Source organism: Cuculus canorus, chromosome 13 (genome assembly GCF_017976375.1).
Source record: "Cuculus canorus isolate bCucCan1 chromosome 13, bCucCan1.pri, whole genome shotgun sequence".
NCBI classification, from domain to species: Eukaryota; Metazoa; Chordata; class Aves; order Cuculiformes; family Cuculidae; genus Cuculus; species Cuculus canorus.
In genome coordinates this window covers 11,853,642-11,870,586 of record NC_071413.1, presented here as the reverse complement: position 1 = coordinate 11,870,586, position 16,945 = coordinate 11,853,642, and the positions used below count along the sequence as shown (strand labels likewise).

Genomic DNA, 16,945 nt, shown 5'->3' with positions numbered 1-16,945 from the left:
ACAACTGTCTTCAGCAAGAATGTGAAGGAGGAACCTGAGGTATTTTTAGCTTCTTGAAAGCATCAATATTTAACAGTCCTAACTGCATCCATCCCTCCACTCCTGATAGGAAAGCTGGCAATGCACAGGAGAAGCGAGAGTGACTTCAGCTTGCAGCTTCCCACAGTGTTTTATTAAGAAAAAGATGGTAATACCTTTGAAACTGTAAAAAAATAAAATAATTATGGCAGGAAATTCTGGTCTCTGTGAAGCTTCATGAACTAAACAAAGCTTCTCCTTCCCCCATCTGCAATCTACTTGGTTCTGAAGTGGTTGGGATCAAAATCGTGACTAAGGCAAAGGAACGACACAGAGCACCCAGTCCTTCCTCTCTCTCTCATGTCTGTTTTTTTCCTTTTTTTATAGTACTTTTTTTAGTATTTATTTTAAAAGCCACAGTGACACTCTGCAAGATGTTACTTTCAATTAATTCACAAAAATTAACTTTCAATTTCAACACTGATCTCCTACAAGCTTAATGAAATTATTTCTAGATTACTACTACCATTACCATCTACATGTGCTGAATAACAAAGAAGGAACAACAGCAGACACTGTAAAGATGACAAATTGTTTTCCCATCCACAAACTCAAGCAAACCCAAACATTAGAGTAGTGAAGGGAATTATAAATATGAAGCATCTGCTGAGCTCCTCTCCCACCACCTGGGCCTTTGCAGTAGAAAAATTCTTTTAATATTTTGTAGGTGTTAAGCTACTGAAAAAAAACCCCTAACTGCTTCTGCAGGTGATTTAATAGGCAGTTAAGTTTCATGGTGACTGATACATCAGTTCTCATAAGAAACTAAAATTGTGTATAATAAAGCAAACAATTTTCAAATGCCTTAGAGACTTTGGCCATCGCTTTTTACATGGTTACTGAACCATACCAATATATTATAGGTATCATAGTAACCATATTTTGAGCCACATGCACTCTATGGGACCTTTAAAACAAAGCATCCCAGAAGATGTCCGTATAAGTAACCTGACAAAACCAGAAAAGCTTCAAGAGCAGGATTTTGATACAATACATTTTTCTTCAGTTCAGTTCAACTGAAACACAGCTTCACAGACCATCTTCTCACAGTTTACCTAAAAACAGACGTGCAGGTCTTCCACAGACAAACAGGTATTCCATTAACACGTGATTACTAAACATCACTAAAAATCAGGATATCTACTGTATAAACACTTTCCTAAGATGCAAACGGAGAATTTCAAGTTACAGAACATTAGGCAAATGAGATTTATTTCTGCCCCCTTCCATTATAGCCCAGATGTTTGTTACCACCACTGCCCTGGCTTCCCAGCAACAAGGTCTGTTATAACAGGATTACACCAGCCTCCCTAATCCACCTAAGGCAAAGTTAGCCAAGTTAAATCCCCCACCTTCATCAGTTCTGCTAAGGCAGCCAACTTCTCCTAAGCGTAGCGGGGAGCCTGAAGAGGATCCCTCAAACACAGCAGCAGCAGCCACTTCCACCCAGAGAGCAAAGGGGTCAAAAGAAGCCAGTGGAAGAAACACCTTCACCTGGCACCTCTACACCCAGAAGACCACCACCAGCAATCAAGCGATATTTGAGTAGCTTTCGTTTTTTACCCAAGAAACAGCTTGGTCTTTCTGACTAGTGTTAGTTGTCTACTGAGTAATTCACAAAATTGCCTTTTAAGACTGAGGGAGGGCAATATTTTCAGGAATATGTACATGATTCAGCAATCCAGAATCTGTTTTCAGGACTAATAATCGAATCACTCTGATGCTGAGTTTGAAAACACTTTTCTGAATTGAGTTAGTTTTTTCACTTCAACAATTTATGGTGGTTGGATTATGCACAATTCTTCAAATGCTGTGGAGTAAAAAAAAGATGCCACTACATTGAGGTTAACGAGAGCTACGACTTCTATCCTGTGCAAATATTTGAAAGCCTATAGCATAGTCCCCTCTTTCTTCCTCCAATCAACACTTGTCCCCTCAAGCCCCTCAAATTAATATAGTTTTTCATTTATGTTATAGGTTTAACAGTATCATAAAAAGCCCTAAAATAGCACTGCCTTATGGAAATGACCAAAGTGTAGCAGAGGCACATTAAAACACTGGAGAAAGAAGCAATGTGGGCAGTTCTTTCCAATTATTAAAATTGCTATCTCCATCTTTTCGATTTTTTATTTCTTTTATAGATCCTTTGCTTCAATCAGGATGAATATTATTTTCTTTAAACAGCTTCAAGTTATTTCTAATTAAAACTCACAAGCACATTCTTTAGTCTAGAAGTAATGCAAGAGAATTTTTTCCAGTGAAGGTAGAAATTAGCTTTTTTTGTCTGTTTATAAATTGCACCGTGTGCTTTGTCTCCCTAAAATACACTCAGATGAACTAGAATTTTTCCTATAGAAATTTGTCTTTTAAGAGGAAAAAAAGTCTGACTGAACTTTTAATTATAAATCAGATGTTTGAATTAGTCCTACCAACAAGCAATCTGAAATATAACTCTGCAGCTGATCCACTGGCTTTTAAACCCAAGCCATAAACATATTCAATCTTGCTCTCTATTTTGGCAGCAAAAATACCAAATGCCAACCGGGAAGACCATTTTGAGAAGTACCCTTACTCCCCATCACTTCTTCTTTTTTGAATCATTCTGCATATAAAAACAATCTAGTTACATGTGTGGGAATAGCCTCCTATTAATATTTCCTCCCTGGAAAGCATCTACGTATCATCCCTCCTCATCTTGGTAAGCAAGTGCTATGAGAGTCTGCTGCCTCCCTTCTCCCAGGCAATGGGTTGCCAGTAGAAAGCACGTGTTTTGCTAACAGAGAAGTGGAAAAAACCCAAAAAAACAGCAAGAGAAACCACTGCCTTGACTGAGCTGAAGGAAAAAGTACTAACAAAAGAACAGGATGAAGCAGAAGAGAAAGGTTTTGTGCAGGAAAAACAAAGTGGGAAGAGCAAAGACGGGAAATAGCTGCTTCACTTCCTAATAACAAAAAGGGTTCAAATCCTGGTGGGATCTAATTGTCTTGAAACACACCAGTAATTCCAACATGTCCTATAAAACACTACCACAAGGTTTTTCTTTAGCTCACTTGTAGAAAGGTATGTCTGCTGGAACAGTTACATATAAAGACCAGCTACACAGCTCACAACCACATAATTTAAAATATAGTTACATATGTTCAAAAGCCTTTAAAATGTGCAACTCTTAGCATGCACTTCATACATTCTGTAATTACAACTTGAGGTAAACTTCCAAACAGCTAAAACCACACAGAATGTAAAGGTAGCTATTTCCTATACCAGGGAATTTCTAATTCCTCAGCCTGCCAATTCCCCTTGCTTATAAAGCTCTCACTGAAAAAGACCAAACAACACTTTCGAAGTTTTTTAAACAAGAGCTTAACAAGAAGTAAAAGTAACTACCAGTGTCAGTTCAATTTACGTTAGGTGAACTTTCCCACCAACACCGTGACGCCTGGGTTCCTGTTAGGACTGTAACAGGAGATAGAGCAGGCAATCCCCTGCAACACTTGCCAGTCAGTCTGACCCCCTTCTGTACCAGCACCACCGGCAGGAGAAGGGAGTTAAACAAAACGCGTATTAGATCGCTTTTGCAAACACCACCAGTGGTGTCACTACTAAACCCGAACAGAGGGATACAGCAGATCAGCTAATACGGCTGTTTGTCTTCATAAAGCTAGGCTATCAGGACGGTTCACTCGTATATTGCTACTAATTTGCTAGTGTAGTAAATATTATCACATAAACAATCAATGTGTGACCTGCCAAGAAATTACACTGCGTATTACCTGGGCAGAGGTGAGACTAACACACTCCCTGCAGCCTGCTGAGCACTTCCAATGGAAAATATGTGCTTGGGAAAAAAATCTCCATCTGAAGACTCTGATTGGAGCTGAAAATGCGTTCCACAGACCTTCGTCACCACGTAAGGGGCTGCATGTGCAGCGGGTCATCCAACATAAAGCCAGGCAAGCCTCACACAGGGCTCAAAACAGGGTTTTCTGACACAGAAGAGGGTGGAGAAAAGTCCAGTTCTACCTGGCAAATATTCCTCTTGTTTATGACTCGCTAAATTATTTTACTTGAAAGGTTAAGTGAAAGGAAGGACAGCCAAGCAATTATTAACTCCCGTCTCCTTCCATCAAAGTTGATTTAAAGTTACAAACATCCACACTAAATAAACCCCGAACAGCTCCCAAGAAGGAAGTGAGATGCTAGCACAATCCCAGGCTTACGCTGTTCACCTCAAAGCCATGTTAAACAACTGCTGAAATTTTAAGTTCCTGCCTGCAGCTGGTACTGCTCGCACAATTGTCCCTGCAAATCAGTGACACGCATCTAAGAGCACAGTGCACTAACTCCAGAAAGCCACCTCACATCCACCCTTGAAGCAAGGTTGTTTTCCACCTCCTAAGTAGGCAGAAGAATCGAGAACAGAAGAACAGAAGAAAACTTTACATACCACTACCTCAGTAACAAATTAGATCAAACTTAACATAATTTAATGCAAAAATATTAAGTCAACTAACTAGTCCCAGCTGCAGGTTGTTAATTCCATTTCAGTTCCAGCATAAGAACATTTTGAAAATAAATCTGAATTGCTTCCAACATTTTGTAACATTTACAGTTTTGGGTGGTTTATTTTTTTTTTGGTTTTGAGAAGAGGGAAATTTCCACAGCACTTGGGAACATTCAAGGGATATAAAAGTGAGCCACAAGACACTTTGGTCACACCTTCTATATTAGAAGTATTCAAAACATCTTAGGAAATGATTTGAAGTTAGCACTTGCTATCAAACCCACAAGGTTTTAAGTTTGTATGTTAAACTGCTATTCTTCAAGTAGAATGGACAGTGATCCCAACTTACCTGTTTAGCACAGGTTCAGAACCAATTTATCACCCACTTACTACTCATTCCTGCACTTTGGTGACACTGCTACAATATTAATACAAGTTTAGATGCACTGGGGTCATATCCAGGGAAAATACAAATCCCAGAGTTCTCCCTCTCACTTCCAAACATCATCGCAGAGCGCGTTTTGAACAATCACACATACCATGGCATAGTACAAGGAAGGTTTCAGGTAATCTTTCACTCTGATGATTTGTTATCTTTACGGTAAGGGTGTGCACACTGAACTATTTTCAGATTAAACAATGCAGGGTTAATTTTGGGACTCATGATGCAGTGACTCTGGTTTGTTCTCTTGGGCTCAGATACTCTCTCCTGCACGGCAGGACGCACGTGTAACACGGGCTGGGAGCAGCAGCACTCAACTTGCAAAATATTTTGGAGACTCACCATCCTCCTTTTGCTCTGCTTAACACTGCAGGCTAGAAAGCTACAAACAATAACTGTCAAAAAAAGGACAATGCCTAAGCAGATCACAGACAGATGTTTCCTGAGGTCACCTCTATTAGCCCAGTGATAAAGAGGCACACACTAGAGCTTCGGTGTCAGGAACTGTAAGAAATACTTCCTCCTCCAATGTAGGTGACCAGTCTCGTTCATCAACGCATCAGGAGAAGCCAGTCTCTGACTGACCCTGTGGATCAAACCATCATCTTTCCCATGAAGCTTCATCTAGTGCATCTATCATAAAACTACCAACATAAGCCCAGAAAATGCTTCACTGAACTATTTCCCACGATTCCAAAATCTTAAAATTCAGGGACACCAATATGCTGAAAAAATGACTTAAAAAATGTCTCATGCAACTACTTCAATTGCTGGGTTCTGCTTGGACAAAGGAATCAGCACATGGTGAGAAAAAGGGACTTCCAACGGTTTGAGAGTTAAATCCTCACAACTGACCCAGGCCTAATATTACACAGGTGAATGCTGGAACCCACTTGAGGATGGGACATTCTTGGCACAGTGCACATCCTCACGCCGTCCACGTGTTGTGCATTAACACGTGTTGTGCATTAAAACATTTGTGTGCAGTCTTCTGACAAAAGTAGCGAACGGAGAGCAAGGGGCAGCGCAGAGCTCTCAGAAGCCCATCCAAGATTCACTTGACTCACTAAAACCACTCTCTCAAAATAATTTTAATAATAATAATGTGTAGGTTAAGCAAAAGTGTCTAGTGCACCAAAGAGAGCAGAAGATGCAGCAGTAAAGACCAGCTATCAGAGAAGTGCAAGAGGGTCGCTGTGAGCTCTACAAACTGCTGACTCCACAGCAGCCAGAAAGAGCAGGTTTCAGCATGCCTGAAGCAGGTACGCTTCAGAGCAACAAAGGCTGAATGAACTATTCCAGCATATAATGTTCAGTGACTTAATGCCTAGAGGCAAATACCACATTATACAAGAAACGAGAGAGGAAGTTTGTTATTACACAGTTATTCTCTTCATTTGCTCCAAGGTGCTGTTACGCCAGGAGCCAACACTGGTGCTTACTCTGCCACTGAAACTCTTATCTTTTACCACCTGTATATGCCCTGTGACATTTGGCCAAGTTGAAACAAGAGCAGCTTTAGAAGATCACTAGCTTAAATAGATTTTAGCTAAGAAAACAGTCGCAGCTGATCCATAACACAATTACAAGGCAGCGCCACAGCAAGGCACTACTGTCCTTTCTGCCTAATCTCAAAAACTATCCCATAAGAGGAAATACAACAGCTCAATGAGGCAAACTTCTCTTCCATCTGATGTTGGAAGCAGAGGTACATGTAAAGCAGCTGCTTACCTAAGATAATGAACTAGCTCTTCAAGGCAAAAATCAACATGAAAATGTTCTCCTGTGAGTACCTGCCAAGTATGACTACTACAAGGAAAAATCCCTGTGGACAAATGAGACTAAGGCACTGAGTCCAAAACACAACAGAAGGCTAAGTAAATAGAACATTCTCAAGCACGTGAGTCTAATCACCCAATTGAAGATGACTGTGACATAACAACGCAAAAATTAAATAAAATAAACTATCAGGATCTTATTTTTTCAGCCTGGCTCAATATTGACCCAAGACTATGTGACTCACAATCACCATCACTATTCAGATCAAGATTGTTCCTTCACCACACTATGTTTAATTCAATTCTTTAACAGACCATTGCGGAAAGTTTGCTGACCAGGAGTACCTCTGAACACCTAAGCCACTGCACAAGACGCCAGTCCAGAAAAAAAACTTCATGCAATTTTCAAAAGCAATACGCACAGTTATTTTAGATTAAAGCCAAAATCTCATTGAGGGAGAAGGGGGAGGAATGTAAACTTTTTAGGAGTATACTTTTTGTAACAATCCCCTTGAAATGAAACAAACAAAATATGCCAAAAACACAACAACACTCCCCCCTGCTTTTTGTAATATATACGAAAATATCAGCTGTTCCTAAAGTAGCAAAGGAAGTGAATAGCTTTAAAAAAATCAACACAGTGAGAAAAAAACTTAAGAACAGAAGAAAGTTACCTTATCACACTTCCTCAAACTAGATCAATCACAACAGCAAGAGGTCAGGCAAGGTCAACGAGCTTTGATTAAAGACTTGCTACCTCCAGCCCACACAGTGACACAGAACAGTAAGATCAGCACCTTAGTCATCAGACTACAGCAAGATACTCCTGCACGCTGTACGGCAGCGGTGCTCTTACTCCTAATTACAGTATGACATTATATGAAGGGCTGATCTATACCTGGTATTTGTGGCAGGTTAATGCAAGTTCTTTCAGATTTTACTGGGCCCATAAACAAAGTAATTGCAAGAAAGCATACAACACTTGAAATTTGTGTACTGAAATCTAGCTGGAAGTAAATCCACACTGAGTGAAGATGATGAGCCAACGTTCCTAGTCATTTACACATCTCTTCCATTTCCCTGATTTGGAAGTTTCTAGAGGACTTTAATGGTTGCATTTTCCCATTTTGCTATCCCATTACTTGTAGAATCAAAACACTTTTCTCCATGCTACCTAACAAGATTTTTTATAAAGTGTTGGCTATTTTCCCCCCAGTAAGTTGTGCCGAGATGGAGGAGTGGAGATGCACAGACAATCTGATCCTAAGCCTCTGCTACCATTGTTTTTCAGTAAAACTCCTGTAAAATGCAACGCAAAATAAATTGCAACAAGTATGCAGTGCAGTATGGTGATGGAGAAATTCACACCATAAAGCCTTCTTGAGCAGTTGCAGCAAGATTGGGCCTCTCGAGCTGCACATTGCTTTTGAATAATTCAGATGTAATTCTCACATCATGGAGGATATTACAGGACTGTCAGAAAGGCTGATCTGGAATGAAGGCTGCCAAATAATCTTAATTGTCACCATGGGAGAAAGAAAATTAACAGAAGTTGCTGATGTACCAACATAAGACACCCTCACATCCAGTCATGCAGCCAGTTCATACTCCCACTGAGCTGATGCGCTGCTGCTGCCCTGGAGCAGCTGCCTCCTACTCTTGGAGCTCCCCGGCCCACAGGCAGCCATGGGACACAACCGGCTCATGGGCTCTGCTGCTCAGGCTCATACAAATTTGGTGACACAGCTTTAAGGGTCAGAAAGATAACGATCAGGAACAGATCTACACCGAATGCAGCAATACTAATATATTAATTGCGTGATTATGATACAAGGCATGAGTATCACCAGTACAAAAATGTTATTGACAAGATTTAAATGGACTCTAGAGATCTGTAAGAGGTTTCTTGTACAAACTTACAAATGAGTTCTGCTGTCTGGATTCACATCTATCTCTTGCTGTGACATCATAAGTTCACAGTATTGCTGGAAAAAATTCCTGCTGCGTTATCTACGGTAGGTTAAAGTTACAAAATGATTAAAGTTCAAACTGCTCTTTCTGTAAAGCTATTTGCAGCCCAGGAAAAACATCTGAAGCCTGCATCCAGTTCACCAGTTTTCCTCTCTTTTTTCTTAGTTATGGGAATATTTTCTTTCTCCCAAATTTCTAGGCAGAGGGACAGAAAGCAATATTCAAATGCGACTGACATCTTGAGCACTCTTTGGCTGTTCGTCCAAAAAGAGAATTTGAGAAGACCAATGTTCATAATTTAAGAAATCCCAGCATGTTCAAATAATGAATCAGCATGGAAACTAAGCGTAAGAACCAGCTAAGAACAGCGACAGCATTCACCTACCTACTCTATGTACTCTGCAAGACTTTCACTGCTTGCGTTGCTGTATCACTCCCAGCACACACACCTGTCAACACAACCCCTACCCTGGCTCTGGGCAGTGCTCTGCTACTGCTGCCAGTTCCAACACCCAGCAAAGAGCGCAGGAACCACTGTTTTATGTCACGTGTAACATGAACAAAAAGCTTTGAAGCAGCAGTCACCTCTTCAATTTTGGTACATGTGTTACTTTGGAGCACATACCCCATTATTCAGAGATGCATTCTGAAAGACCAAGTTATGAGGTCAATAAAAAGAAATATGAAGTATTACATTATTGCCTGTTTTAACTGTAAGGTTATGTACACAACTTCTCAAAAAACACATTTTGAAGTTTTGCAAATTTCTGAAGTAATAAATGGCCCTCATACTCCAATTATTTTAAATAAGACTATTGAAATTACCTAGGAACAAAGCGTAACAGCCAGATGGTTAAAAAAAATTTGAAGGACAGAAAAAAGCAATACCATGCCTCCACGATACAGGTCTTCATCTATTTGTGTTCCCTAGGACCAACAATATGATGTTACGCTTCACAAAATCGACCCTATACTAACAGTCTGATCATTAGAAAGAAGAACTACAACCCAACACCATTTAATAAAATACCAATAGATTCAGAGTGAGCAGACCCTCTTTATTCAAACGCAAATTGCTAAAGAAAGCACATATTGGGAATCAGTAATCGCGCAAGAGGGAATGACATACTCTTCCTACTACTTAATACAGGCAACTCTCTCTACAAAGAAAAGTCCACCAAACTTCTGTTCCTTATATAGCCACCTCAAGGTAAACAGGTGTCCGAGTTCCAAACAGAAGATAAGAATTGGAGAAAACAAAACAGTTCACAGGAATATTCACATGCTGTTTCCTTGCACATGTAGAAGCCACCAGGCCTCTCAAGTCCTCCTTAAACTCTTTAAAGAAAACATGCCAAAATGTTGGCATCATTCCAAAATTCTGCAAGCATGAACAATGCCCTTATATAATATTTACAGTATATTTCCTAAATGTTTCCTCAAACTGTCTTTAGTCCAACATCTTCATCCCCCTAGAAAACTTGTTTCTCTCCTCCAACCCCTCCAAAAGAAGGACTTTCTCACTACAGGAGGCTGCGGGGAAATATCTGATTTCACTTCCATAAACCCCAGATGACCGCCTTCAAGAGCTGCACAAGCTGTCACAAGGGTAGTGCCAGGACTGTGCCGTGGCATGACTCAGGACAAGACAGAAAGCCACGGTGGATCTTATCAGATACAAGCGAAGCATTTGCGCTCGAGTTTCCTCCTTGCACTTCTACCTTGGAGCTTACACCGGCAGTTACAGTGAGGACAGCACCGCTCACCAGAAATCACAAGTCTGTGCCCAGCAGTGCTTGCTCCACCTATGTGAAGCATTTGTATATACTGAGTAATGCAACAGCAAATAAAGCACCATCCATGCATTTGATTTAAGCGCTTAAGAGTATGTGATGAAAACCAGCACGATTGATTAGGATTTGATCAGATTTCCCTAAGTTAGGCATCCAGCCTGGCCAGACGTTTTGCTGCAGGTACACACACTTGTTCTACTCACACTACACACTGCTCATTCTGTTCATGCTCCGACACACGTGGAGATCCATGCGGCTGATACCCCGCAAGGGCCTGAGCAAGTTACGAGACACAGTTCTGGCTTAAGCAGTTCTTCTCGTGTCACCTTTACAGCTTTAAATCGAGCCTAGCTAAAAACAGTCATTTCGCTATGCCAAACACTTTTTCTTCCTTTTAAATTTTGACACTACTAACAATACTCACTACAGGGACACGGGGTAAGTTAACTCAGACAGACAGCTGCATTCCTGGAGCTACAGGTCCTCTGGTCAGCTCAAAGCCTGCGGAGAACGAGCTCGCACCTGCTTTAATGCACTCATGCTCTTTCAAAAGAGATGAAAAGACCCGAGAAGCTGACAAACTTCACATGAAAATGGTCGTAGGAGAACTTTTGTAGCAAAGATTTATGGCTTCAAGTTATTTTCCTCTTAGTTATTTTATTTCATGGTATCCTCTGCCATTCCGGGTAACATGCTGGAAACACTTCTATCAAACGAGCTGAAGCCTGCTCAGTTCTGTGCCAACCAATTCAGCAGCCTGGGAACGTATGCACATCCTATGGGGTCACAGGATTCGCTCCCTTTCACGACAAAGTTTCCACCATTACTCCAAAACAGTATGCATTCAAGATTTCAGAACGCACTCTTTTCTATTTAACCCTTGTTACTCCTCAGGACTACACGTGACAGATATTTTCCTTAAACTCACACACTAACTGCGTTCTTGACTTTGGCTGCACTTTCCCGTGAAAACTAACCAGCTCTCTACAGAGTCCCCAAATCCACATCTCCTACCCGGGAACTGTGTACAAACTGGACTCTTTCCTTTAGCACAAGAATTATAGAAAGCTATGAGAAGGCGAACCAAACTTACATGCAAGTCTTTATTTTTGAGTTTAGTTACGCTTAAGCAGTTCTGGCTTAAGCAGTTCTTCTCGTGTCACCTTTACAGCTTTAGATCGAGCCTAGCTAAAAACAGTCATTTCACTATGCCAAACACTTTTTCTTCCTTTTAAATTTTGATGCTACTAACAATGCTCACTGTTGCCCTTGGGACACACACAGACACACACACAGCATCTCCCCCAAAACCCCAACTGACACATCCTTCTACTCCCTTGAGTTTTGCAACTAAGTACCTGGTCAAGGCAAATCCCACTCTTTAAACCACTCTTTAAAATACCACTCTTTAAAGGTATGTTATGTGTTAAGCTAACAGTAACGCCCTGCATCTGCTGTAAAACTTTTCATTCTTTTTCTGCATTATCTGTTCTTTCCAGCACTACTGTCTGTTGGCAAAGTCCCCAGAGGGTGTAAGATAAGCAAGCTGAAACCAACCAGAAAAAAAAACAACTTGCGGGCACCATTAAACAATTGATTCAGTCATGTTTCAGAAGTCATGAAGTTAAGGGTGCCAGATCAAGTAGGGTACCTGTAATGCAAACACCTAATTGTTAAAAGAACTGCAAATCTGACCACTTAAGAATAAGGGAAAATATTAAAGATGGGCCAGAGTACAGTGCATACAACAGCACCACTAACTCTGTGGGAGTGAAAACTGGCCACGTGTTGATTGTCAGTATTTCAGCATTGGCGAATGTTAGCAAATTTTGTGCATACTTTGTAGAAAATGTATCTTGAAATAAAAAACAATACTGCTGTGGGTTATTTTTTAATTATATGAGTATTTCTCTGTATGTCTAAATAGCATTAACTAAGAAAATGGGATTCTCGATACAAACAAAAAACCTGAAAAGAAAATACTAAAGATTTGACTGAAGAGATATTTAGCTTTTAACCAAAATCTCTACTATTTCAACATGTTTACCTCACCTAAATCATCAGACAGCTTGTTAAGCACTGTTACGTGTTAATGTAAGCTGTACAACTAGATAAAAATTATTGGACTGTTCTACCAGACAGCTGATCAATATAGTTGTGTATTCAGAGCTGGTTTTGCACAGCCACACACGCAAGTGACATCCTTGCACTGGAAATATGAATGCTACGTGTCAGCGTCCAACTGTATTTGCTAGTAAGTCAGGCCTAACCTTACTGAAAATGGGGCTGTCCTGCCACACTGCCATATCCGAAAGACTCAAAATTTGAAGTGATTAACCGAACAAAATTACAGAATGGTACATATGGGAAAGCGTTGAGAGCCTTTACCATTTCTTTCACAATTTGCATCAAAGTAATTAGGGAAGAAAAAGGCACCTGTTAACACACAAGTAATGCTGTAATAGAAACACAGGTATCTTTTTTCCCCCAAATAACAGTTAGAACTAGTCAACACAAATTTGAGAATTCACGTTGGAAATAATTATTTTAACATATTTACTTCAACAACAACCTCTTTGCTACGTTACCTATTTCTCTATCCCATCGTTACCATCTGGTACCTCCAGCCCTGAGACAGGTGCCTTACAACAGACAGTTATTGAGAAGCTACTTGCATGTCAGAGCAACTGCAGCACCTTGGTCCACACCAGAGGCAATTACATGGGAGGCTTCACGCAGCCTTACCAGCAGCCGCTTGGTCACACTGCGACCTTCAGGAATCCTAAGCATTTTCTATGCTTTCCAAAGAGGTTTCAGCTTCTTTTAGAAATTGTTTTCAGTTTTTCATTGAAGATTTGTTAGCCAACTGCCTCTAAATACCTTTGGAACAAATAGCTTTTTGGAAGCAAATACCACTCACCTCCATAATTTAGGAAGAGCAATGTAGAGGTGCACCTTGGAGACACTCTACCGTACCCCGACTTGAACAGAGCAAAGAGATAAAGCAGAATCTCAGCATTATGTGTATCGTATAATATATGCCACACGCTAGACAGTCAAATCAAATGCAGACCAACATATTTGAGTACTTCTTGACACTATTAAAAAGAAGTCCACAATGTGCTTCCACTTGCACTCTGAAATCAATTAAACTGAAATTCTTCTCTAGCAACAGGTACCGCTTCAATGCTGTTGTTGTTGTTATTATTCTTCTTCTTATTAGTCTCCTACCGAAGCTCATACTTCTCCCTCCCTATATCATCAATACGGTAAAAGGATTTTTGCATTTAAGAAACAGAGGGAGAGAGAAAGGCATTTCTAAAAAATGTTCCTCAACCTTCGAGTAAATAAGTGACAAGCTAGGAGATAAACAGAGTCCAAAAACTAACTTACAAAAACTCAGTACTTACTACGTTTTGCACACGCTGCTTTTAAGTCTTGTGATGAAAGCTATGGAAGGTTCTGATGTATAGTGACTACAGAACTTAAAATAGCACGCTTCTGCAGTGTCATTTTATGAATTATTATAACCCCAGCAGTAAAGGTAACGTGGGGGTGGCGAGAAAATAGGAAGGCAGAGACTGCAAGAGTTTGTCTTCCAAAGCGACCAGCAACTTCCAACAATCACTTTTACAGATGTTACAGATCGGTGATTTGAGAAGGCAAAGAAGTCAACACTTCCCAGCAGGAGAGGGCTGAAGGCACAAGCTGGGCACACAAAAACTGACAGACCCAAACCATAACAGACTCCTAACATGAGCTCTTCCTGGCCTTCAACTGTCACCATACACCTCTGCCATCCGAACCCTGGAATGAAGCCAGACTTGTCTTGTAAAGGAGCAGGATTGGAAAGGGTATTACACCTGCATACACCACACCAGAAATCCGTACTTAACAAGGCAAACACACATGAACGTGCTCCAACCACGGGGAGGAGGGGAATACTATGGATCAAGGCAAAGGTTATATTTTGAAAAACATGAACTTTAAAAAAAAAAAAAAAAAAAGCCACAGAAATTACCAAATTACTTTTATCCAGGGTACCATCTATTTCCAAAGCCATCCCTATGTTTAGAAAAGGGGGGAGGGAGGGCTCAGAACAGTTTCCAGGTAAACAGGACAGAAGATACACGTTTGTCTGCCCTCCAGCTCGTGCAGCGCCGACCGACGAGACCTAAGCTAACACAAAAACACTATGGACAAAATAGTCGGATCAGCACATGCAATGCACGGTCAGAGATCCACAAACACCATTAATAATCCCATACTGAAGTCCATAACGCTCTATACGTGCACGTTTATTCCCGAGGGCGGGTTCCAGCCGGGGCGCACACCTGTCAAATCTCAGCAAACGCCCTCCCTCCGCGCTCCCTCGGTCTGAGCGCTCGCTTTTAACAAGGGCAGAGCGTTAGTTCCGGTTGCTCCGATGCGTCGGTTCCCCACGCGGCCCCGGGAGCCGCCCGGCCGCGGGACAGCACGGAGCCGCAGGGAGACGGTGGGCGAGGGCCGGCCCGAGGCAGCGCCCCACGTGCGCGGCGGTGACAGCGGCGGGGCCTGCGGGGAGGCGCGCCCGCCCATTAGCATGCACGGGGGCACCCGGCACCGCGCCCGCCGCGGCCCCGCACGCCTGGCACTGCCCGCTGCCGCCCGGCCCCGCCGCCATAGAGCCACCGGATTGGAAAACACCTCTTGGATCATCGAGTCCAACCGTTCCTATCTGCCACTAAACCATGTCCCTGAGCACGGTCTCGCTGCCCGGCCCCGCTCCCCCTCTGCCGCTACCGGTGCTGCCACCCGGCCCTGCTCCGGCCCCGCTGCCGCTGCCCGGGTCAACACTGGCCCTGCTACCCCCGCTCTGCCCAGCCCCATACCGGCCCTGCCATCCCCGGTCTTGCCCGGGTCCACACCGGCCCTGCCACCCCCGCTCTGCCCAGCCCCACACCGGCCCTGCCACCCCCAGCCGCGGTCCTCCCCGGCCCGGCCCGGCTCCGCCGCTGCCACCGTCGCCTGGCCCCTTTCCGTCGCCGCTGCCCCGGCTCGGCTGCCCAGCTCCACCCCGACCCCGCCGCTGCCCCGGTCCTGCCCAGCCCCGCAGCGGCCCCTTTCCCCCGCCGCCGCCCCGGTGCCGCCCGCGCCGCTCACCCCACGACGCCCTGGCTGTAGTTCCTCCTCTTCCAGGGGGTGCCGGTGTAGAGCGGCTCGGCGGCGCCGGGCGCGGCGCGGGGCTGCTCGGCGGGGCCGCGGCCCAGCAGGAGGCTGTAGTTGAGCCCGAAGGTGCTGGCCTTGTTGTCGCGCTTCCTCTTGTTGCTGGCGGCGGCGGCGGCGGCGGCGGGCGGCGCCCCCCGAGCGGGCCGGGCCCAGGCGGCGGCGCCCGGGGGCGGCGAGGCCTGCCGGCGGCCGCCGCGGCTGTGCGGGCTGTCGGCGCTCTCGAGCGGCAGGAACTCGGGCTGCGGGTCGGCGCGGGGGGCGCGGAACATGCCGGGCGGGGAGGCCGGGCCGGCGGGGGCGCCGCTCCGCTGCTGCCGCTGCTGCTGCTGCTGCTGCCGCTCCTGCCGCCGCTGCTGCTGGAAGTAGAGGTTGCGGACCCCCTGCGTGGTCTCCCAGATCTGCATCCACAGGCGGTTCGAAGGGCCGAGCTGCTCTGGCTGGAACCAGGCGATCCGGGGATCCATCAAACGGGGACCCCCCCGACCGCCTTCGCCGCCGCCCCCCCCCCACGCCGAGACCCCGGCGACGGGTCCCAGCGCTAATGGCGGCTCCTATAGAAGGGCAGCTCCGCGCGCGCCTGCTCCCCGCCGCCGTCCCTCCGCAGCGCCCGCCCCGAGCGCCGCGAGGCGGGGCCGCCCGCACAGCCCGCCCCCGCCCGGGCTGAGGGGAGAGGGGGGGAGAGGGAGGAAAGGGGGAGAGGAGGAGGAGGAAAGGGGGAGGAGGAAGGGGGAGAGGGAGGAAAGGGGGAGAGGAGGAGGAGGAAAGGGAGAAAGGGGGAGAGGAGGAGGAGGAAAGGGAGAAAGGGGGAGAGGAGGAGGAGGAAGGGGGAGAGGGAGGAAAGGGGAGAGAGGGAGGAAAGGGGGGGAGAGGGAAGAAGGGGAGAGAGGGAGGAAAGGGGGAGAGGGAGAATGGAGGGGAGGAGAGGAGTATACACCCTGTACACCCATCACCCCTTCTCATACAGGGTTGTCCCCTCTCATACACCATCACCTTCTCTCGTACACCAGTACCCCCTGTCGTACACCATCACTCCCTCCTCGTACATCGGTACCCCTTGTGCACCATCACCCCTTCTCATACAGGGTTATCCTCTCATACATCAGCGCCCCTTCTCACACACTATCACCCCTTCTCGTACAGTGTTATCCCCTTCTCATACAATGGTACACCCTCT

At 44.5% G+C, this 16,945-nt stretch overlaps 1 protein-coding gene across 1 annotated transcript in view; it reads right to left on the bottom strand.

Moving 5' to 3' along the window:
- Nucleotides 1-16,319, bottom strand: part of TENT4B (terminal nucleotidyltransferase 4B) — a 40,696-nt gene extending 24,377 nt beyond the window's left edge. The window contains exon 1 of the mRNA XM_054079079.1: nucleotides 15,706-16,319. Within this exon, the coding sequence (XP_053935054.1) occupies nucleotides 15,706-16,235 (530 nt within the window). The 5' untranslated portion in view covers nucleotides 16,236-16,319. The remainder of the gene's footprint in view (nucleotides 1-15,705) is intronic.
- Between the last annotated feature and the right edge of the window lie 626 nt (nucleotides 16,320-16,945).